Source organism: Tasmannia lanceolata, unplaced genomic scaffold, assembly GCF_043159265.1.
Source record: "Tasmannia lanceolata isolate RefF3 unplaced genomic scaffold, GAP_Taslan_0.1 ptg000020l, whole genome shotgun sequence".
Lineage (NCBI taxonomy): Eukaryota > Viridiplantae > Streptophyta > Magnoliopsida > Canellales > Winteraceae > Tasmannia > Tasmannia lanceolata.
The window spans coordinates 16,473,076-16,496,049 of record NW_027518697.1 but is presented as its reverse complement, the minus strand read 5'-3'; the positions used below and the strand labels follow the sequence as shown (position 1 = coordinate 16,496,049).

At 39.9% G+C, this 22,974-nt stretch overlaps 2 protein-coding genes across 7 annotated transcripts; one reads left to right on the top strand and one right to left on the bottom strand.

Annotated features, from left to right (window-relative positions):
- The first annotated feature begins 483 nt into the window (after positions 1 to 483).
- LOC143854999 (Pseudouridine synthase family protein) lies at positions 484 to 8,497 on the top strand. Of its 2 annotated transcripts, XM_077365156.1 has the most exons (7): positions 487 to 969; positions 1,962 to 2,105; positions 3,061 to 3,321; positions 4,018 to 4,220; positions 5,434 to 5,512; positions 7,797 to 7,972; positions 8,165 to 8,497. In XM_077365156.1, the coding sequence occupies exons 1-7, from the start codon at positions 613 to 615 to the stop codon at positions 8,289 to 8,291; spliced, it is 1,347 nt and encodes a 448-aa protein (XP_077221271.1). In that variant the 5' UTR covers positions 487 to 612; the 3' UTR covers positions 8,292 to 8,497. The 2 variants fall into 2 exon arrangements, with proteins under 2 accessions (XP_077221272.1, XP_077221271.1); XM_077365157.1 differs by lacking the exon at positions 1,962 to 2,105 and having other exon boundaries at positions 484 to 969.
- A 1,354-nt stretch (positions 8,498 to 9,851) lies between these two features.
- LOC143854371 (putative hexosyltransferase MUCI70) lies at positions 9,852 to 20,637 on the bottom strand. Of its 5 annotated transcripts, none has more exons than XM_077364279.1 (9): positions 20,568 to 20,637; positions 19,805 to 19,841; positions 19,557 to 19,661; positions 19,248 to 19,427; positions 15,452 to 15,523; positions 15,153 to 15,352; positions 10,959 to 11,374; positions 10,341 to 10,525; positions 9,852 to 10,252 (listed from the first exon to the last, which is right to left on the bottom strand). In XM_077364279.1, exons 3-9 carry the CDS (start codon positions 19,639 to 19,641, stop codon positions 9,879 to 9,881), a joined length of 1,512 nt encoding a protein of 503 aa, XP_077220394.1. In that variant the 5' UTR covers positions 19,642 to 19,661; positions 19,805 to 19,841; positions 20,568 to 20,637; the 3' UTR covers positions 9,852 to 9,878. The 5 variants fall into 5 exon arrangements, with proteins under 5 accessions (XP_077220394.1, XP_077220393.1, XP_077220392.1 ...); XM_077364278.1 differs by having other exon boundaries at positions 20,484 to 20,576; XM_077364277.1 differs by lacking the exon at positions 20,568 to 20,637 and adding an exon at positions 20,381 to 20,493.
- Positions 20,638 to 22,974: the final 2,337 nt, after the last annotated feature.

Genomic DNA, 22,974 nt, shown 5'->3' with positions numbered 1-22,974 from the left:
AGGATATAAAGGGCATTCTCGTCCGGAAATGGGCTAAGTTTTCTCCCACCTCCCTTCTTTAGTAATTTAGAAAACAGCCCCTTTTCTGATTTTTTCAGTCAAAGACTCAAAAGAGACATTTATTTTTTTGATATTTTCCCAAAATAGAAAGATAACGAATTCGCACCCCTTGTAACGTGAATTGTGGACTCTGTTTGGTTGCTGGGTTTTTTTTTATTCTCAGGATTTATGTGGGTAAAGGTTTAGTGGTCACATCAGCTTTTTCTTGCTGACATCAGCAAAATCTTATCTTGAAAAGGGTGCTCTCTCTTTCTCTCTCTACCCTCTCTCTACACTCATCATAATATCTTTCTCTAATTAATGCTTGTCCCCTCTTTTGTCTCCTACCTTTACCCACATAAATCCCAGGAAAAAAAAAAAAACCCCGGCATCCAAACAGAGCAAAATATTTAAGTCAACACTATAAAATGGGTGCGAATTATCCTACAGGGGGTGTGAATTTATCATTACCCATAAAATATCATTGTATGGATCCACATTCTCACCGTATTCCGGTGAGTCTGCTCCATTCTCACTGTATCTCTTCTTCTTCTTTCATAGAGAGAGCAAACGATGCTCTTCTCTCTTCCCACCTTTTCAACCCCCTCTGCACAATTTCTCTTCCGCACCCCCTCTTTTTGTTACTTCCACGTATTTCATCGAGAAAACCCTAATTACAGGGTCCTCACCACTCTATCCTCTTCCACTCCTCCCTTCAAATCATCTCTTCCCAACCAAAACCCTAAACCCGAAAAAACCCTCCGAACAAACCACGCGGGCCTCCGATTCGAAGAAACCCTAGAACCCATCTCTGAGAAATCCAGACTAGATTCTTGGATCTCTGCTCGCATTGATGGTGTCAGCAGAGCTAGAATTCAATCCAGCATTCGCTCCGGTCTCGTTTCCGTCAATGGAAGGACTATCAGTAAGGTAATAATTCCCTCTTCATTTCTGTGAATTCCTCCTCTCTTTAATTATTTTCTGTTTGGTTGCACAATTTCTAGGGTTTACTGTGTGTTTTGGTTGGTTTTGGAGCATCATATCATGTAGTAGTGGTGTTTGGTTGCATGTTTTGATTCAAACTATTATGAGACTAGTTGCCTTGTCTCTTCCTTGTCTGCCCATGTGTCATGATTTTAGTCTGCCTAGAATTTACCTCGTAGAACAGTGATAAGTAGTGTTTGGTTGCCAACTTTGGAGAGTAGTGGGAGGGGGGCGTCATTACCAATATAGAAAGTGAAGCATCATTCTATGATACTTCATGAAACTTGAGGGAGAAGAGTGAGAAAGAGAGAGAGAGAGAGAGAGAAAGCATCATTCTCCAAGCCAAATTCTAACTTTTTTGAGAAATTTGGCTCTGAAGGTATAAGGAGGGGATATGGATGCCACGTCACCAGACATGCACTAATTACCTATGAAACTTATCTAGCAATCTCTAGGGATTTCGATGCTACATTGGCAACCAAACAAGAGATTTTGCTGGCGTGGCAGCCAAATGCAAAGCAAAACCCCTAAACTATCCTAGCTTTTGTGGAGCCAATTACAAACGAAGAAAAGATAAGTTTTTTTTGCTAGTAGTAGTCTTGGGATTTAGCACTCTTCTCTCTTTCTCTCACTCTTCTATTTCTCTTTTTATATTGGTAACGACACCCCTACTTCTCCCTTGCGTTTGTAATGATACTCTGCACCAGAAAACTACTTTAGTTGACCATCAAATACTACTTACCACTACTTTACAAGGAGACTACTTCACTGCTATTACACCTCTTGACTACTTTAGTTCTAATCCACCAATACTCCTATGTGCAACCAAACAGAGCTTAGAGATTTTCAAAGTGTTTCTACTAGAAAACTTGATATTTGAATTCCCCTTGTTTTGATGTTGGCACCCATTTATCCATTTTTTTTTAATGTCTGAGCAGGTTTCACATGTTATCAAGGCAGGGGACAAGGTTAATTGTACGATTGCTGAGTTGCAGCCATTAAGGGCTGAGCCAGAGAATATTCCATTGGATATAGTTTACGAAGATGCTCATGTTCTTGTTGTAAACAAACCTGCACACATGGTATGGTCTTCGATTCGTGTAACTTGACATAGTAGCTTTTAAGCTCTAGATTTGAATCATTTTCTTCTAATGGGCAATCTCTTTGCTGGGTACCTAACTAATATGCCAAAAGCTTTAGGCTAGGCTCTTTAAACCCGTCTCATGTCAGGCTGGGTCCCACCTAGTCCAATACCTAGGCAGGCCCCACGCAAGACTGTAACATTTCACCATGCTTCCGCATCCGCCGTCCTCGGGGGCCCACTCTGTGATGGCTTTCATTCTGGCTTTTTACGAGGTAGCCCTTTCCATGTGGTCCTGTCCATGGGTCACCCCTTCAGTGACTTGAACAGGGGACGTGGTGGCTGCTCTGATACCAAATGTTAGGTACCTAACCAATACGTCAAGAGCTCTAGAGCTTGTGGAATGCCTTAGGCTAGGCCCTTTAAACTTGCCAGGTTGGGTCCAACCTATTTCAACACCTAAGCAAGCCTCACTCAGGATTATAACATTCCACCACTCTTTCGCATCTGCCGTACTCGGCGACCCACCCTGTGATGGCTTTCACTCTTGCTTTTTACTAAGTAGTCCTACCTCTACATCCGTGACTCAAACACAAGACGTGGTGGTTGCTCTGAAACCAAATGTTAGTTACCTAACCAGTACATCAAAGGCTCTCGAGCTGATTGAGCATGTTAGGCTAGGCCCTTTAAACCTGTCCCATACCAGGCTGGGTCCCACGTAGTCCAATACCTAGGCAGGCCCCCACTCAGAACCGCAACACTCTTTGATTGATATTATGTAATACGAGATGGGAGCTTTCTAAAATAATGCTTGTTAGTTCAGGTTTAGTGTGGATGAATGTAAACACTCGACTGGAAATTTTTTTGAATTTTTTCATGGGTTACTTTCTATGCTCTGCAGGAACTCGTAATGTGAGTTTTTCCCTTGATCAGTTCATTTATGATGACTTTTTTAGGTTGTTCACCCGGCACCTGGCAATGCTAATGGCACGCTTGTAAATGGCATTCTTCATCATTGTAGACTTTCACCAGTTGCGCTTCCAAACAGTGATATATTCTCTGAGACAGAGGATGGTTCCGGCGATGAGTTTGAAAGCTTTTCTGGTGATCAAAATCTGGATGAAGAAATAAGTTCCAGTGTATGTGGTGCTTCTGTACGCCCTGGCATTGTACATAGGTTGGACAAAGGAACAAGTGGACTATTGGTCGTTGCCAAGGCGAGTTCTATTTTCTTAAGAATTGTTTTGACAGATCGAGTTAGTGAAAGATTTGGTACAATTAAAGAGATTGATCATTTATTTTTGAATAGTAAGATTGGTCAAGTATCTGAACCTTATGTGTCTAATTGTTCACTCTCTAATATTCAATGGAAGTTATTATTTTCCATTTTGGAGTCAGCTCATCTCCAACATATAATTGATAAGTTAAGGCCCTGTTCGTTTAATATTATGGCAACCGATTGTGAATGCTAGACCGATTATTAAACTCAAATTTAAATGTAATGTTGAGTCCCATAATATGTTTGGCACTCACAATCGGTTCCATAACCTTAAAACAAATGGGGCCTACGAGTTTAGCTTTCAAGACAATCAGTTCTAAAAACATTAACATTTCCTGGAATTTCAATGGATTTAATTTTTAAATTCAGCTACATCCTAAAATAGTATCCCACGAATGCAGTCTTTGACTATAAGAAAACACATGAGTTTATTCTCTGGTGATTCCTGGAGGGAGTACTGTTTTTTGAACTGCTTTAGATTGTTACATTTTTTAGCCTTGGTAGATATAAATATTGTTTCAGAAGTTCTGCTAGACTCAAGAGATATTTCTTTATCCTATTTGGCTGGCAGATATAAATATTGTTTCGGAAGTTCTGCTAGACTTAAGAGATATTTCTTTATCCTATTTGGCAGGATGATCATTCTCATGCCCATTTATCTGAGCAATTCAAGCTACACACAATCCGTAGAGTGTATGTTAGCCTTACTTCGGGAATTCCTTCTCCAAGTTCTGGGCGTATTGAGGTCCCAATAGCTCGTGACTCAAACAATAGGATTCGTATGGCTGCTGTTTCCAGCGCAAGTAATTGTCGATGGGCCCGTCATGCTGCTAGTAGGTGATTTGTGGTCCTTTACGCATTGTTCTCTCTATTCATGTCACATATATTCAATGATACTTTCTCTTATTCTCCATATCTACAAAAAGTAAGGGGCTGTTTGGATACATGGATTTCAGAATTCAGGTTTTAGTTTGGCGGTGTAAAATGCTGGATTCTAAGTACGAAATCCAGGTTTTAGAAATCTCTCCCCCATCCTGAGATTTCTGAAAACCTGGAAACACAGGACAATCTCCTACTCTCCCGCTCAACAGAAAGAAGGGTGAGAAATCAGATAACGACGGACGGTCTCCTTCTCTCGTCTCCCATCCAGGATTTTGAGGAAATCCAAGATTCTAAAATCCACATATCCAAACGGCCCCTAATTGTATGAGAACTTACAAATACTTGATTCGGTAAGTTACATGCCGCCTCCAAATTCCTTCTCAAATCATATTTTTGTGCATAACTCCAAATAATCTTATTTTTAAACTTTACTTTCTTTCTAAGTCCTACTGTGAAGATGAAGCTGATCGATTTTAGTATTAACTAGTTCCTACTAATGATGAATAGAATGCCCTGCCAGGACTTGCATTTCCCCAGTTTCCCGTAGAGGGTAAGAATGGTTTGTATCATCTTTAGGGGCCGATATTTTATCGAAAATTTTTCTTAGATATCTTTCACTGTTTTCTAGAAGCAGCAGGATTGAATCTTTGTTGTGATTTAATGAAGCAAAATGTGATATCCAACCAACTCTATTTACTGCTAACAAACCAATTTGTGATAATGCTTTACAAGCAAATAGCACATTGCACCAATGGAAAATTGGAAAGTAATGGCTAAATGCTAGGAAATAGTTAAATCGTTAATTAATCACATGTAATGAAAGAGGGGCCGGGTTTTGCACAGATCAATATATAGTGCTAAAATTCAACATTCTTGATCACTTCATGTTGATTGAACATGTCAACATTGGTGTTCGTTTAGATTTTAATGATCCCTTATATAAAGATAACTGCATCATGGTATCTCAGTAGTCCCAAAATTTCAGATTTTCTAGGTGTATTATTTTAGTAGCTTTAATTTGTTTCCCTTGCAAGTATGAAATAGACTTAAGTTGGAAGTATTCAACTGGGGACCATATAAGATACTAAAGTAAGTTTGAGGTCCCCTTTAGTTTCAGAATGCACCTACAATATCTATGTTATTCTAACATGATTTGAAATTATATCAGGTACAGGGTAATTGAGGTTCTTGCTGGTGGTGGTTCTGCACTGGTGGAGTGGAGATTAGAAACTGGGCGCACTCATCAGGTACTATAAATATTTTACTCTCTCGAAAATCTGATTCAGACCTTTGATTAGTTAGTGATGCATACCTTCATAGCTTTAAGAATCAGATGTGTATAAGGAAGTGGTGGAACCATTATAAGTGTCAAGATACAACAATCTTGTTTTTATATGCAAATAGTAACTTAATAATTACACAAAAATGATGACCAAAACAAGATTGTTTTGATCGCCATGGAAACGGAAACGTTACGGCTTCTGTTGGACGGTGAAAATCCTGTAAAATCACAGAAACATATGGAAACATATGCTTATGATACAATTTTGAGATGAAATCTCAATAAATACTAGAATAAGCACATATACACACTTAGAAACCATGACACAAGCAAGACAGACGTCCATATTGGTTTAATAACATCAAACACCTAGTGACATGCGCTGTCACGCGTGTCTAATAATTCAGCACATACAACGTTTTACATGTAATTCATATAAATAAATAAAACATACTACTATAATATACCACTAATGCACTTACGATTTTAGCTTCTGTATGCATTTTGGTTTCAGTATCGTTTCAGTGGGGCATGGAAAGGGAAATATTTCGGTCGTTTCATGTCGGTTTTGGTGAAAATTTAAAACCATGTTTACCTGAATATCTATCAGTGGGTACTAACCAAGTCATACCCTCTTCATAACCTTGCCAACTGAAACAAATTTTAGGGTTACCTTTCCGGAACAGTAGGCAGAATCAATTGTTTAAACAAGAAGAAAGATGTGTATCTATCGTTATTCTTAAGAGATGATTTAGTTTAAGGTCAGTAGCGAAGATGGCAATCTTCTTTTATTTTGGTGGGTCTTACATTCACTGTTCATAGATTGCCACTGTTATGTGGTAACAAATGAAGGTTAGTTCTTCATTTACCTGCTTCATATTTCTCCAATTCTTCATTGAAGGGCCAAAAGAATTTTTTAGCCACAGACGCACGCGTGCGTTTGCGCGGACGTACAATAAATATATCTCGAAGAGAACTAATTTATTGTACGGTTTCCTTCGAAATGGTAAATACTCACTGCATGTGCCTTGAGAACTGAAGCAGAGGCACTTCTCCCTTAGGATGGCCTATGGAGTTACTTCTACCCTTGTCACTGGTGCTCCTTTTGATTGTATGGCACTCAAAAACCATTACCCGTTGGAGAGGCTTTGAGAGATGCTCTTCTGGAAGAAAAAAACCCACAATTAAGACTCCCGTGTGAAACTTGTGGTATACATGTCTCATATCTAGACCTCCTCCATGGCCATTCCTAATTTTGGTTACGATCAGAATCTTCTGAAGATCTCATGTATATGTTTCAGAACTTGTAGGGGAGATCGGAGCAACAGGAAACGCCTAGATGACGATGCCTGTCCTGGGCTGCAGTAAGTAGATCAGACTCATTTTGTACAGGAGACAATTTCAGACAGATCAACAGAGATTTGCAATGTCATTAAATTCACAAGGACAGTGTCTGCACTGAATTAGTTTGAAAATGTTTTTGAGTATTGAAAATCTGAAACTGTGGTGTAAGGGCCTTCAAGCTGGGAGTTCCTTCTGTAGAGATACCACTGAACAAATTGACAAATTTTTGCAGTTGCATTCATTCTATAGTGCAGAGGGTCAACGTTTAACGATGCCAGTGTTATGGGTTCCATTGTTTCATTGCAGATATCTTCTACATTACATTAAGTCACTTTTATTCAATAGAAAATGACTATTCCAAGGCTGAATTATTGGCCCCTCCATTCGAAGAATGTTGAATACAGCCAACCTTTTTAATATGTTTGTCTGGAGACTTAGGCATTCTTCCACCTTCCCCTGTTCCTACCCTGATGGTGTTTCTTTCCTTTTTGGTTGATGATGCCACTCTGGAACTTCAATCTTTCCATTTCAATTCAATTGAAAACTGAAAATCCCTTAAATCTTGATTTACAGTCTCTGATTTAAGTGACAACAATCAGCCTACGAGGTATCTTGGAATGAAAAAATCTCCATTTGATGGGGCTTCTTCCTATACGGCTATACCTATGAATTCCATTGTACCCAGAAATGATACATTGGAAGAATCTTTTTGGTCTTCCAATATTAATAGGTTGATGGTTTCGCTCCTGAATCTGCCAAAAGGAAAAAGATGTGTGATATTTTGTTTAATAAATCTGAAAAAGTACTTGGGTTCTTCTGATAACTAAAAAGTGTATCATGCTTGTATCAACTGTGGTTTGCAATGAATGTTCTACTCACACTGCCTGTTTGCTATTCTGAACTAGATCCGTGCACACGCAAAGTATTTGGGGATTCCTCTATTAGGTGATGAAGTGTACGGAGGAACAAAGAGCATGGCATTGTCACTGCTGCGGCCCAAGACTCCGTCGAGTTATCACAGCCACCTCTCACACTTGGTCTCAAAATTAGAGAGGCCTTGCCTCCATGCCTTATCTCTTGGGTGAAGTCTTGTTCCCTCTAAATTTCTCTCAGCTCTGTTTCTTTCGACGTAAAACAAATTTTACACCGATTTTGAGTTGAAAAAACGGGCATAAATACTTCGAAAGAAGCAGAGCTTCAGTTTCACTTTGACACTGACTTTATGATGATAAACACAGCATGGGTTGATCTTACATTTGCCAATGGTATGCAGGTTCAAGCACCCACACACCGGAGAAGATGTACAATTCTCATGTCCGCCACCGTCCGACTTCACTGAGGTCTTGAGTCAGCTTCGGATCATTGGCACCGAGAAAATAACCCCCCTCAAAGCTATGTAGCTTTAGCTAATTCTAGGAGATCATATCTATCTGGGTTTACTGCGATTTAATTGTGTACTTATTCCTTTTAATCACAGTGAAGGAAATTGTTCAATTACAGGCTTCCATTCTGATCATAAGTTTATTGATACATGGTGAAGTTTGTATAGTTATCAAAACTTGATAGTGCAAATATCAGTTGCCAATCAATTTTTTTCTTCTGCTGATCATTTGCAGGAACTGAGGCCCTTTTTGGATTGCGCGAAAAACATTTCTGATGGAAAATATTTTCTTTCCACGAGCAAGAGGGAAATGTAGTTATGGTTAATTTAGAGGGATATCATCATAGGCGATGATATTTTCACTCCCCCTGAAGTACGCATTCACTCCCCTTATGACATGAGCAGTGGGCATCTTTTAACACTTTTTGACGTCATATCAAGTTAAAAGGGGAGCGAATGCGTACTGGAGGGGGAGTGAAAATATCATTGCCCTAAATTGTAGGGTCCCCCTGAATAAATAGAAAGAGTTTTTATATGATGAATGAGCGTACAAACTTGTACTCATAATCCCACCCTTGATATTTGATCCAACAGCAGCCCACTGTTATTTTTTTTTGTGTTAAAAAAGTATGAGTCTTTTTCCTCATTGGCGCCATGCTAAGGGCCACTTAAAAACCCATTTCTAATAGAAATAGTAATAATACACGTTTATTATCAAAGGCAAACAGTAATTAAAATCTGTTGCAGAACACATAAATAAACAATATGAAATGTGCAAATCGATTTTATCACACACTCCTTTTAATCTAACAGGATCTAAACTACTAAAGGCCGTGTTTGTTTTGGATTTGGATAATCGATTGACCCTAAAACCTATTCTTGGCAAAGCTGAGCATTTGGTGAGGAGTGTAACATTGATTTTGGATTGAACGTAATCCTTAATCCTAGCAAATTGAGTGTTGCTGGGTTATTGAGTCCAAATTCAATTCTACAACGTGAAGCAAACCCCCAATTTTGCCTGGAATTGGTTTCGGAGCCAAATTGATTCTAAAAATCCAAAAGGCCCTGTTCGTTAAGGATTTTAAAAATTGATTAAGTCAAAAACTGATTATTGGACTCAAATTGCGTTTAATTTTGAGTCCAATAATTATTTTTGGACTCAGAAATCAATTCTCATAATCCAAAACAAACAGGGGCCCAAGGGAATTCCTGAACTCGTAGGCCTCAATACCAATCAGATGACTAAACCTGTTACAATTGTTTTTCCTTATTTATGTTATTTCCACATTGCAGTAGATTTCTCGAATTTCTTTTTCTTAATTTGCTGATTTCTGTTTCTTATTTTGCTTTCCCTAATTTCTATAAGTTCAGAGGGCAATAATCACATTTAGTGTTGTTAGCACGTTGGAGGCTGAGTTTCTTAGAATTAACTCATTGTTCTCTCCATTTTTCCTCTTAATCTATTCTTCTTTATTTTTCTAACCCCCTGCCTAATAGGAAGTTGATACAGACTAAACACAAGCAAAAGACCCCAAAAAAAAAAAAAAAAAAAAAAAATTTGTCAATGATTGCTCCAATATTTTAAAAAATGCATTGGATTATTTTCTCAGCCTGATTGTGATGTCCTTGGAACAGGTGGGATTTCAACAGAGTCCAAGTCTCCAGGATAAGGAGACCACAGGCCTAAACCCCCTCTACTCTCTTTTAATCCACTGCTATTCCCTTTAAATTCATCCAAAGACTTCACCCACTCAACAACAGAAGAATGCTCCCTAGTATGTCTGTGCAATACGAACAATGAATTGTATTCACAGTTGGGAAACATTAAGAACTTGAATGACCCTGCTAACCTGTAGACAACATAACCAAAACTCAGCTGATCCCTCGGCGTGAAGAGGTTGACCTCATTGAACCAAAGGCAACTGAATAAGTTGGTCAGTGCCGTATGTTCCCGTATGATCACAGCTCCCTCCGGCACATCTACATTTTGCCATCGCAAGTTAAAATCACAAAATAATAATAATAATAATAACCAATGCGAGTTTGGTGGGAAATTTCACTTTCTTACCACTAGGTGTCTTTTTCTCCGGACTCCATGGTTTCATTCCCTCGTAAAGGTATATTTTCATGTGAAGGTCGATCAGAGGCCGTGCATACCGCTTCCTTCTTTTGATCGCGTCAGCCTCCTCATATATACTCTGGTGGTGTTTGTGGCGAGCAATTGCAAATGTGTGCTTCCCACGCCACAGGTATCTGCAAATTCTCAGTATCAAAATCATAGTTATCAATTTCGGCCGAAATATTTCGGTTTCACTATTTACATGACTTCCACAGAAATTTACATGATTTCCATTGAAATTTACATGATCTCCACCAAAATTTTAGCAAATTCCACTGAAATTTTAGTTTCCACCGAAATTATAACCCGATTTTACAAGATTTCAGACAAAATTTCCACCGAAACCGAAATATTTAGATTTCGATGGTGGCCGAAATTGACACCGAAACTGAAGTTTAAAACCTTGATCAAAATACTAATGTATTTTGACCAATGATTCAAACCCGAGACAGCAGAACAATGATTCGAACAACCCCAGAGAATGATTTCGGTAGACATGACCATTTATGTTCAGTTCAAATATGAAAAAAGGACAAACATCAAGTCAAAAACAGACAAGGGTCCCACCTTTCGAGAATAAGCAATGGGTCGACTATAAGCTCCATCTTTCCATCAATCCAAATGCTGTAGCGTGCTTTAGGAAATAGCCTGTGGGTTAGGATCTTAGGAACCTTCCCATTCCTTCTGGGCTCATCATATGGAGGATGGCGTACTAACACAAGACGCCAAATACCAACCCATTTCCCCCCATCACTATCCTCTCTGACACTAACATTTTGTCTGATGAAATCGAGGGATATCTCGTCCACCACCATAAGAAAGCAAAAGAGCTTTTGGGAACGAAGGCTTATATTTGAAGGTTGATGGGGTGTATCATAACCATCAAAAATTCCAGACGCAACCACAAACTTACATTTCTTGGCATACTTGATGTCCACGGCATCCATCTCTGCGCCTCCGTTTTTCATAAAACCACAGTGCACCTGAAAGAAACAACATGTGATCACTATATGAAGAAATAATAAAATGTGAACTCAAAGTAGGTGCAAAGAAGCACATTTTTAATATCTACCGAAGCAAGAAAGAGACTGACACATATCTTGGGTAAACTTTGCCATAGACTACGGAGTTTCTCAAATTTCGTGAGAGGAATGAACAGTAGCTGCAACGACATGAGTCCATGGTTTTAAATTTCAACCGTTCGGATTTCGGTGGGGACCGAAGCCAAAATTTGGCAAAATTTCGAATTTCGGTTCGAAATTTCGAGAAAATGCAATTTTTTTTTAAAAAAGAAAGAAATGTTAGAAAATTTAGTCCGAAATTTCGAAATGAATTAAATAAGCTTTTTTAATTATTACCAAATTTCAAGGGTCTGAAACCGGTACCGAAACCGAAATTTTAAACCATGCATGAGTCCAAAAGAAAGGCAAAATTAAGGCATAGAATTAAGAAACTACAAGAGACCCCAAACATTCATTCTCGGAATTCCGCACTCAACAGAGGAAAGACATGGTCGGTCATACAGGTCTAATTGACATGGAAGATCAAATCCAAAATCTAATCCACCAGATTATAACCTCTCAAATGAAATACATGGCTCATCTTCACACATTTGTCCTGAATGACGGAAACCCACAACTCCTGCACTCCATTCACAAGGAGCTGCCACTTTCCCAAGACAAACCAGTTGAACTTTCTCGGCTCGGTCAACTGGAATGTGTATTCTCCATATAGGAGATCTTCCAATTGAGAAGATCCATCGACCTGAGATGAAGAGAAAGGTCTATCTATAAGGTATTTATATTGGCAGTCCCCTCCAAACTTCAGCATGTCAAGGACTTGTTTCAGCTGTGTATCATAAGGGATTCTAACAAGTGCTTAAAGTACAGTGTCAGGAAGAAGAGCTTATGGAACCTCAGTACCCACGGGCTTATTAGCTAAATGGCAATTGGCACCTCATAGGCCCTATTGAGTAAAGACAAGGGGAGACCCCAGACCTATATTAAGGGGAAAGACTTGACTGAATCAGGCCAATGCTTTCAAAATCTCATCCCAAGTAACGAATGGATTCTTTTCTTGTGTTCCACACCATCCTTGTTGGGGTCCTATTTAAGTATGCTTATAGATTCAACAAAGTGGCCTTGACCAATGTGATCCTATTCCTACCAAAAAAATGAGATCAAGTAACGTTATAAAAAAAAACACTACTCAACGATTCTTTTATTCAATCCCAACCACACTGATAAATAAACTTCTCCAAAAACACACACAATTGATTACATGGCAGACGCAAGTCACAACTGCATATAGAAGCACACCAGTTTCTCATAAGGGAACCACATTCGCATTATATTTCATGATTTATATTGTGTAGATGACAGTTTTGGTTTTTTTGGTAACATCATTTATTCACAAAGGCTAACGAGCAAAAGACCGAAATGGTCGTCTAATACAAAGGACTATTCTTCTTCGTAATAGTATAAAACAACTCAATGCCATGAAATGCTTTCAAAGAATGGACAAACTGATTAAAGTTGTGGAATTGTGATGTCATAATGTTGAAGAATCTTTGTTTTAATGGTCCGTTGAAGAATCTTGTTGTTAGTCAGGCCATTGTGATGAAGATTTATTATCTTCGCAAGCATTTAGAAAGTGGCATGTGATTATCAAAGAAAAAAGACTGGAAAAAAGAAGGAGAGATAGACCTTCCCCCTTCTTAATGTTCTCAAGCTTAATTTTGACAGATGGTCGTTGGGAAATCAGGATTCGGCAAGCGTGGGGGCATTGTTTCGAATCACAAGGAGGATATTATGAGGACGTTTTCAGATCTGGCGGGTGCGAAGGACTAACGAAGTGGGTGTTTGAGCACTTCTCACTAGACTCTTTATCTTCATCTAACCTTTGGGTGGAAGGTGACTCCTCTAATGTTATCTTCCTGAGACGGACTTAACTATGGAGTCCTGATAGGATCTGATGCAAAATCTAATGTTATCATGTGGGCTAAAAAAGTAGTCCGAGACAATGGAGATAGGCACATTATATAGATAAGATTATTATCTATGTATCAGAAAGAATTTTGAAGGAAAATAGACATATCTTGAAAAAGAAAGCCAGATGGACCTCTCCTCTTATTAATGTTTTCAAACTTAATTCCGATGATCTTCTTTGGGAAATCCATGTCCGTCAGGGTGTCGAGGGAGATCGCTTGGAATCACGTGAAGGATATTGTGATGACATTTCCAGCCTAGTGGATCTGGCGGATACTAAGGAAACAGAGGTTTGGATTTGGACACTTCTCACCGGACTTCTTATATTCAAAAACTCATTCGACAATAGCCTTTGAGTGGAAGGTGACATCTAATGTTATAGCTTTTTTTTTCTTGGTGGGGACTTGGCTACAGAATCCTGATGGGATCCAGTGCATGTGGGCAAAACATTAGTCTCTTCCAAGACAACAGAGATTTGAACATTACATGGATATGATTATTGAATTATTTATTGGAAAGGATTTTTTCTTTTTTTTTGGTCCCAAGAAGTGAATGATTTAACGAGGTTTTGCTAGAAGCAGGGTCCTATAGAGAAGCCATTGCAGTGGGGCCAATCTCTCTCCCCAATGTAAAGCTCTTTTTGTATTTGTGCTTTCTTTAAATAATTTTCTTCCATTTTAAAAAAGTGCCAAAGCAAGCTAGCCGACAAGATAGCATGCAAATATAGAATAAGTGTAGTAAAGTAGTAACACTAACAACTGAGCAACCAATTAGAAACTTGTAAATTACAAATTTGCAACTTATCAAAATGATATAAATCAAACGATGGACCAACAAACAGAGGGGCAATACGAATAGTAATCAGAAAGAGGTCTTGACTCCTAATTAAAAATCCTAAAGCAGTGTTTCAAAATGGATGTGGGCCAAAATGCGGGCAAAGCAAATTCTAGTTGACTCGGTGTGATGTGGCCAGGTACTCAGTTGACATGGCAAGTACTTGGTTGACGTGGTCATAACTTGGGGGTGTCAAAGGTGTTTTGATTGACTTTGTAGTGCAAAATGCAGACTCAAACAAGAACTCAGCCAAGGTAAAAGGGAATCGATGATGACGCGGGAGAGTTTTTAAACTATGAACTAAAAGTTTTTTCACCTTACTTCCCCGAGATATTAACCTCGGTTTGCTTCCACAAAACCAATGCCCACAGAGTATCAACCTAGATGGTGATAGCCTATACAAAACCTACGAGTTACATAAGCCATTTAGAGGGCTTTGAGGCTCAAGGCATATCTTACACACATCTTGCCTAATGACTCATGATCTAGTTGACCTTAGGAACATCCTTGAAGTATTTTAGCTATACCCCAGCCAAAGGCTTGATGCGCTCTTGGACATTATGGAAGCCATGGCTTTAACTGAAGCGAAGTAGAGTTAAAGGCAAGAATTGTTCACAATTGCTTTTGAAGTGGGGTGGCAGGTAACAAATCATGCGATATTATTTTATCTTAAAGTGAAAACATATGGGAAATGGAATAATCAGCAAATTATTTTTATTCATAGCAAGATGGCGACAAGTTGTGGGCTTATTCCTAATTTCTTTGAGCATTTAGGCGCAAGGATTTGAGCATAAGTGAACAGTTGAATTCGACAATCTGGTCTTTAAACAGTAGTGTTATCAGATAAACTTTCAATAACTATGCAGAATATACTCAACAGAAACAAGAACTTCTGCGCTTAAAGTTATGTGGACGATCCTTCAAATTACATGCAGTCTACCTTCATTGTTGAATTCAGTTTAAAACTGTCCTCTCTCTGCTTCCAGCTTTGGTGCCCTCCAAATAGTGGAGCTGTCTTTAGTTCAGTCTTTGCAAGCTCATCCTCCAAAATATATGATAAACTTTTAGGAATTGTGTCAGGAGTTCCTGTTTTTGGAATGATCACAGCATCTGGGTCATCCGCAATAGGAATTGGGCAACCTAATTGCATCATCAACACAAGAACAGCATGGTTCGACGCTTAATATCACAAAGAAAAACCTTAATAATAGAAAAGATCCAGCGATAACATAATCTTACGGTGTTGTGGTTTTGGAACCAATCCCATATTGTCCAAAATGATAAAAACCTTGCTGTCTCTTCTACAAATATCTGCAGACAGTGCAAGTCAGAACCATAAATTTCACAGAAAATTAGCCCAAGCAATTCCAATAGACTGGTTTCATTCATGAACAACCTCTAAATTAAGAAGAAATAATTAAAGAATGGACAAATCCAGAGAGAACATGATAATATCATCAAAACACAACAATGAGTATACCTCAATGAAAAAATGCGCCTACAGCACTGTTTGACTAGAAATGCTTTGTGCTGCGACAGGTAAAGTGGGTATTGTGGTTAAGGACATAGACAAGGCATGAAATTATGTTGACTGAAGTTTTGTAAATTGTAATATGCTAGGCCTGATGGGAACTGGACTAGTTGAGAGCATGAATCTAGGCTTGCATACCACAGGCTTGGTTCCCTACTTCAGTTAATAGCACACCCAAAGGATTTTTCAAGAGAAAAGAAGGTTTGAGACTAGGAGACCCCTCACCACGTTTCTTCCTCACTATGGCATCAGAAGAATTCAGTAGATTTACGAAAAGAATAGTATCCCTCACGTAGATTGAAGGATTTAAGGTGCCCGATCCAAACTTTCAGATTACAATTCAGTTCATCAATGATCTCATACCAGATCCTCATTTGAAATTGATTATCAAAGTTTGAAGTGATTTAGATGTGAATCCGAGGAAAAGTTTGGTTATGGGCATTGGAGTTGAGAAGAGGATGATGGAGATGATGACAGATTAGGATTCAAAAGCGGGGCGCTCCCTTCTCATTATTTGGGCCATTCAGTATGAATTGGGATGCCTCTTAAAGGCCTTAGGGACCCAATGGTAGGGCACTTTGATCATAAACTTAAAAACTCTAAAGATTTTGAGAAACTGCCAACCCACATCAGTTTAGGATGTGATTGCTATTTATATTAAATAGATACTTTACATGACAACAATGCCCTAGAAGGAGAGCTAAATTACAAAGATAGAATAAATAAAAACGATACATGCCATTACACTCCTGCAATTTGAGCGGGTTTGGAACAAACTGTCAAATTGGACCTTAAGAAATCAAAACGTGAGGAAGAAATTCCCTTGACTAGAATAGAAATTAGTAGAACCACGGCAACGACCAAAAAATGATTGATTACCACGGCCTCCACGACCACGGCCGCCTCGAAAACCTCTACCACGGTTAGCAAAGAAAACCTTGTCTACTTGTGGAGGAGATGGAAGATTTTTAACGACACGATGTTCTTGAGCAAGAAGAATCGGGCGAATTTGATCAAATGTCGGCAGAGGGGGTTGAGAAGTTATAGCGGAAACAAAACTATCATAATCAGAAGGGAGACCTCGTAAAGTTTGCACCACTAAATCGTCGTCCTCTAAAGGGTGACCAATTGCAGAAAGGGAATCAGAAGTCGTTTTGATTTCTTGAGAAAGAAAGCCATTGTTTTGTCACCCTTTTTGAGATCGCCAAAATCAATTTTCAACTAAAGGTATCGCGCATTTGCTTGATCATGGAATATCTTTTCAATAGCCGTCCAAGTTTCACGGGCTGTTAAAGATTTGATAAGGTTTTAAGATTTGTTTAAGGACGTCAGTTGAAAGAGTTGCATTTAACCAAGAAACAATGCGGTCATCAATTCTTTTCCATTCAACATAATCAGGATTTAAAACCGAAATTCCAGTTTCAGTAATGATGGTAGGAGGAGGAGGAATGGAAGTTCCATCCACATGACCTAAAGCATCGTGACTGTTGAGAATGGGGATAAAAAGAGTTTGCCAAAGTATAAAATTGTCCTGATCTAAGTTAATGGAAATGAGAGATTTGATGTTAGTTATTTCAAAAACAGGATAAAGAATTGTTTGAGAAGAATTGGAAGAAGAACTGGAAGAAGAATTGTTTTGAGTAGAAGGAATAAGAGGATCATTAATGTGATCACTAGTAACAGTCGTAGGAACAGTTGACGAATCCATGAATTAGAAGAAAGAAAAATGAAGTGTAGAAATCAAAACGTTAAAGAAGAGAATCCCACAGATCTTGTGGCCTCTGATACCATAAAGACTCTTAAGATTTTGAGAAACTGACAACAAACATCAGTTTAGGATGTGATTGCTATTTATATTAAATAGATACTTTACATGACAACAATGCCCTCAAAGGAGAGCTAAATTACAAAGATAGAATAAATAAAAACGATACATGCCATTAAAACTTCCCTCATGGGAAGCTAAGTACTTGTCTTTGAGTCGTTGGGAGGTGCATTACTCATTTTTCTTCTAACAATTAACATATGAAAACACGAGGACTTCCCAAGAAGCCACTCTTTGAAAGGTGCATCACTCATATCAAAAGATCCCTATCTAATGGTATATTGGGTGGCCAGCTTGATAACAATATTGAAAACTTGGCTGAGTCGATCATCCATGCAGTGAGTTTTTGACGAGTCAATGCTACTCGATACACCCAAAGCTCAGTCAATTCAACTTATTCTTGAGTTGGCTTGACTGGCTTTTCAACATTCTAGTAGGGATCAATAATCTAGAACTCAAGGACGATTTGGAAATCACCCAAGCCTTTGCATGAGTCGTAAAAGGAAGAGTTGAATAATCATTTCCCACTCTTCAACAAGAATAATCTTCGTCACACTATTCACACAAACTAAACATTTGTTCGCTTTGCATATTCAACTTCTATCGTCTCCACCCCCGATTCTTAGAACCACTGAACCTGGCAACCATAATATATCCAGTGGGGCCAAACATAAATCTTTTATTTGGCAGAGGAAAAGAATCATTCTCTCATTGGCATGTGAATTACATCCCAGACCACTAATTTTTTTCCTTTTTATTGTCAACACACCCCAAAAGGAAGAATTATCTCAGAAAAAAATTCCTAAAGTTTGGGGCATATTGATGGCGGCATATTAAAGAGCATCATCAGAAAAACAGCTATCCACACCATCCTAGCTTCAAAATGCAACAAATTTCAATAAATCTCCCTTAGTACCGATATTCTAGTCATGGTATGTGCACAAGCATGTACCCATGCATCCACCCCTATATGCTTGTGAACAAACTTGCCCGACTTTCTGCCTGGATAACCCTTCAAATTTCTTTGGCTTACCAAACATTGCAGCCCACATTCACAATCTTAGCTAAGGATTTTTATTTACATAGAGAGCCCACCTCTTTGCCTCACCAAAGAGGTCGATGTTTTCCTATATAAGGATCCTCAGTTGCGACAACATTGTGGGGTATTGAGGGTTGGGCCTGTAGCTCAATGGTTGAGGCTTTGTATCTCAACCTTCAGGTCGCAGGTTCGATCCCAGTTTACCTACCCAAACAAGGAACGTAAGGGATTGAGCCTCTAGCTCAATGGTCAAGGATTTGTTCTTCAACCTAGAGGTCGGAGGCATTGTGGGGTATTTAAGGCAATGGGATATCCCCACCCCCCCTCTGCCAAGGTCCGTAACTCATTTTCCCCTTTTTAGTGCTTCTAATATGATAATATAAATAGAAAAAAGAGATAGGACAAAAACTAGAAACAAATGCACATGCACACATAGAAGGAAAAAAGTTCTTAAAAGCATGAATTTAAAAAATGTAATCACGAGAACTACTCTACAAGTATTTGAAAATGTACCATATCTCCAGTCCAAACAATCTTTATAAAAGAAAATACCATGAATAATACAAAAAATAAAATAAAAGGCCAACACTTCAAATCGCAATCACCAAAATATTCATAGATGAGACTTCCTCCACAGTACCTGAAATGAAAGCTATAGAAGATTGGCAAGACCACACATGAAATAATAGCGCAACGAGAATGAGAAACATCCACAAGATTCCTCCTACAAGAAACAATCGTATAAAACCCCTTCTCCAAATAATCCTTATTGGAACATCTTGTGGGGGTCTCCCTTGAGAAAATAGACCATCCTCAAAATCTGCATTTACACAGCACCCCACTACTTAAGAAACCCACAAAACACGATAGCCAATAGAGTACATGAGAGTAGATCCAGACTCCAAATCGTACAATAAAAGAGCGTTAACTCTATAATGTGTTTGTATACCTTTAGTTTGTTGGCCTTGATTATTTCGATCTACTCTACGGGATGCTACCCTTAACGAGAGAGAGCGATGAACATCAGTCTCCATTATTTTCTTTCTCCTCCCATCTAAAATTGAATTTACATTTGGATTCAAAATACTTTCAAGTAAAATGATAATGTATTATGACCATATAAAACCAACTCTTTTTCTATACCCATAACATCAATATTCACAGTAGAATTTTTAAAAGTACAAGCATCACTCTTACAAATTAGACTGTGGAAAAACTGATGCTCTCAAAATACCTAAAACACATCAGCAAACAATTAACAACAGCACAACATTGCTACACATAATCCAAACAAACTACAATCTGTCACAGTTCTTTTCAATCTATCCAACAAAAGAAGTGATCAGATCACTGAAAAATTGCTTCTTTAAGGCCCTGTTTGGATTGCAGGAATTTTTGGGAAAAGAAAAATACTGTAAAATTTTCTAAATTTGACACACTGAAAATGACAACTTGAACCAATCTCATGCAACTTTTTAATAGTGTGATCTTCAATTAATTATAATATCCCTCCAAATTAACCATAATCACATCATTAACCTCTAAATCATGAAAAGAAAATATTTTCTTGATAAAGAATTTTTCCTCATAAATGTTTTTTCTTGAAACTGCAGAGTAAATACATTAAATTACTTTCTCATTTATTCTGATTTTTACGTAAAATTAGGGCACCTCTTCAAATTGGATTGAACAAAAGCAAAAATTATATAAATTAAAGAAAAACAAATTTGGAAGAGTAATCCGGAATAAAATTAGGGGAAATCTGTTCGAAACCTGAGGAGAAAACAAAGATCCAGATCTGGAAAATCAGAAAATGGAAAACCCTATGTTTCAAAACAGGTAGAAAATGAGTAGAAAGATGTAGTGAAAATAATACTTTTCAGAAGAGAGATAGAGGTGTGTCATTATCAATTTAGTAGATCGTGAAATAAAATAAAAGGAGAAGAGGGAAGAGGAGTACATGTTGGGGGCGAAACTTTCGTTTCAGGGCTACAGATTTATCACTCTATATACACCGACCGAGTCTATGAAACAAAGAAGGGAGATGATTTTTTCACCAGCTGTAGGATTATCCACCCTCCTTTCACGTTCAGGGGGGTGCATAATCACATCAACCAGATGGTCCTGTCCTTGCCGTCTTTTAGGGCTAAAATTGGTAACAGGTTATGGTAGGGCCGGAAAGGCTGATTTGACACACCACAACTGAAGGGCTGGTGGAGTCCTGCGCTGCACAAGGGCACAGACAAGAAGATAAAGGGTCAGAGGACCAACCCGGAGTGGTGCTCCGGACGGGCGTTTCGACACTCAAGTCAGTATGAGCAGGAGTGCAGAGCAATGTCAGAGCAAAAGCTTAGGGTTTTGATTTTCAGATCCCTCACCTTAGCACAAGTGAAGGCTATTTATAGTGATTCTGAGCCACCTGTCCAGGACAGGTGGTGGCCTCTGTATGGACCAGGTCCCATACCTAGGAGGGGCAGGTGGAAGTCCCTGATTGGTCCAGGTGTCACACCTAGCAGGGACAGGTGTTGGCTTTGCAGCGGTCCCTGTGAGGGCCATGTGTCAACAGCCAATTGGTTGCTGAGTTCGGACCTCATCAGTGCTTAGTTCGGACCCCATCAGTTGCCCCCTGGTTCTCCGAGTCGTGACAGCGGCTAGGGGAAGCAAAAAGAGGGTAAAACAGCAGCTGGCCAGCCTTAAGGCCTCTGGGCAGCTGAGGCCGGCCTCAGGCAGGGGCCAGAAAAAACCGCGGTGGCCAGGCGCCTCTGGGCGGCCTGGTCTGGCCTTGAGACTTGGCCTGAAGGAGCACGGCCGGGCAGGAGCCCCTGTGCAATCCAGTCCGGCCAAAATTTGAACCAGAAGTCTGGCCGGCCAAACCTTCTGGGCGGCTAGGCCGGACAGATCTTCTGTCTTCTAGCGAATGCGTCATATCCTGTCCGGCTAAGCCTTCTGGGCGGCTAGGCCGGGCAGGTGTTTTGTCGCGTAGCGATTGCACCATATCCTGTCCGGCTTCGACTAAGCCTTCTGGGCGGCTAGGCTGGACAGATCTTCTGTCTTCTAGCGAACGCGTCATATCCTGTCCGGCTAAGCCTTCTGGGCGGCTAGGCCGGGCAGGTGTTTTGTCGCGTAGCGATTGCGCCATATCCTGTCCGGCTTCGGCTATGGACGGCCAGGCCGGGCAAGTCTTTGAGGAGGTTTCCACTAGGGCGGGTCCATGTGGTCGGAACTGATCTCCACACCAAATTGGACGCGCCGGAGTGCTCCACTGCTGTTCTCTAAGTCTGCAAACACTTAGAATGAGAGCTAAGTCTGCAAACACTTAGAGTCTTTTTGGCGTCTAGCGATTGCGCCATATCCTGTCCGGCTTCGGCTATGGACGGCCAGGCCGGGCAGGTGTTTTGGCGTTTAGCGATTGCGCCATATCCTGTCCGGCTTCGGCTATGGACGGCCAGGCCGGGCAGGTCTTTGAGGAGGTTTCCACTAGGGCGGGTCCATGTGGTCGGAACTGATCTCCACACCAAATTGGACGCGCCGAAGTGCTCCACTGCTGTTCTCTAAGTCTGCAAACACTTAGAATGAGAGCTAAGTCTGCAGACACTTAGAGTCTTTTTAGGGGAGAGCTGGCATATACTAGGGACTCAAAAGTGGGGGACACAGTTCAGAGACAACTCCACTTTATTTCTCTTTGAAATTTAATTACAGAGATTCTTTACAGGTCTTCAAAGGCAAAGGAAAAGACTATTGATAGTATATTCGAAGATTTCTGGAATTCCAGAGACAAGCAAGTCGAGGTTGACACGGAGCCCGTCCCCATTAAGCTGTTCATTGAAGTGAACAATTCTTGGGGAAGGAATGCCGATGTCAACCGGGATCACAGCCTCTGTTCCGAAGGAGAGATTGAAAGGCGACTCACCCGTTGCAGTGCGTGGGGTAGTCCGATACGCCCAGGGCACATGGTACAGCTCGTCAGCCCAGCGTTCGGCCTTATCATCCAGTCTCTTCTTTATCCCCTGCAACAGAGTCCTGTTCGTCACTTCGGTCTGCCCATTTGTCTGAGGGTGTGCCACGGAAATGAACCTTTGCTCAATCTTCAGATCTGCACAAAACTTTCTAAAGTTCCTCGAGTCGAACTGTTTGCCATTGTTCGTTATGAGGACCCGGGGTATCCCGAATCTGCACACCACTGATTTCCAGAAAAAGTTCTGGACGTTCTGCTCGGTGATCTTGGCCAGGGGTTCAGCTTCTACCCACTTCGTAAAGTAGTCGATGGCGACAACGACGAACTCGCGGCCTCCGGAGGCCGGCGGAAAAGGACCTAAGATGTCCATTCCCCAGATAGCAAAAGGGAGAGGGCTGATGATCGGAGCCAT

What these genes read in the sequence shown, in the direction of transcription:
- LOC143854999 (XM_077365156.1), top strand. Translation starts at nt 613, where the DNA reads ATGCTCTTCTCTCTTCCCACCTTTTCAACCCCCTCTGCACAATTTCTC. An exon ending in ATGGAAGGACTATCAGTAAG is followed by an intron (nt 970 to 1,961) that starts GTAATAATTCCC and finishes ATGTCTGAGCAG; the next exon opens with GTTTCACATGTTATCAAGGC. An exon ending in AAACTGGGCGCACTCATCAG is followed by an intron (nt 5,513 to 7,796) that starts GTACTATAAATA and finishes ATTCTGAACTAG; the next exon opens with ATCCGTGCACACGCAAAGTA.
- LOC143854371 (XM_077364279.1), bottom strand. Translation starts at nt 19,641, where the DNA reads ATGGAGACTGATGTTCATCGCTCTCTCTCGTTAAGGGTAGCATCCCGT. An exon ending in AACTGAATTCAACAATGAAG is followed by an intron (nt 11,375 to 15,152) that starts GTAGACTGCATG and finishes TGTTTCTTTCAG; the next exon opens with GTGCACTGTGGTTTTATGAA. An exon ending in CCATTGCTTATTCTCGAAAG is followed by an intron (nt 10,526 to 10,958) that starts GTGGGACCCTTG and finishes GAGAATTTGCAG; the next exon opens with ATACCTGTGGCGTGGGAAGC.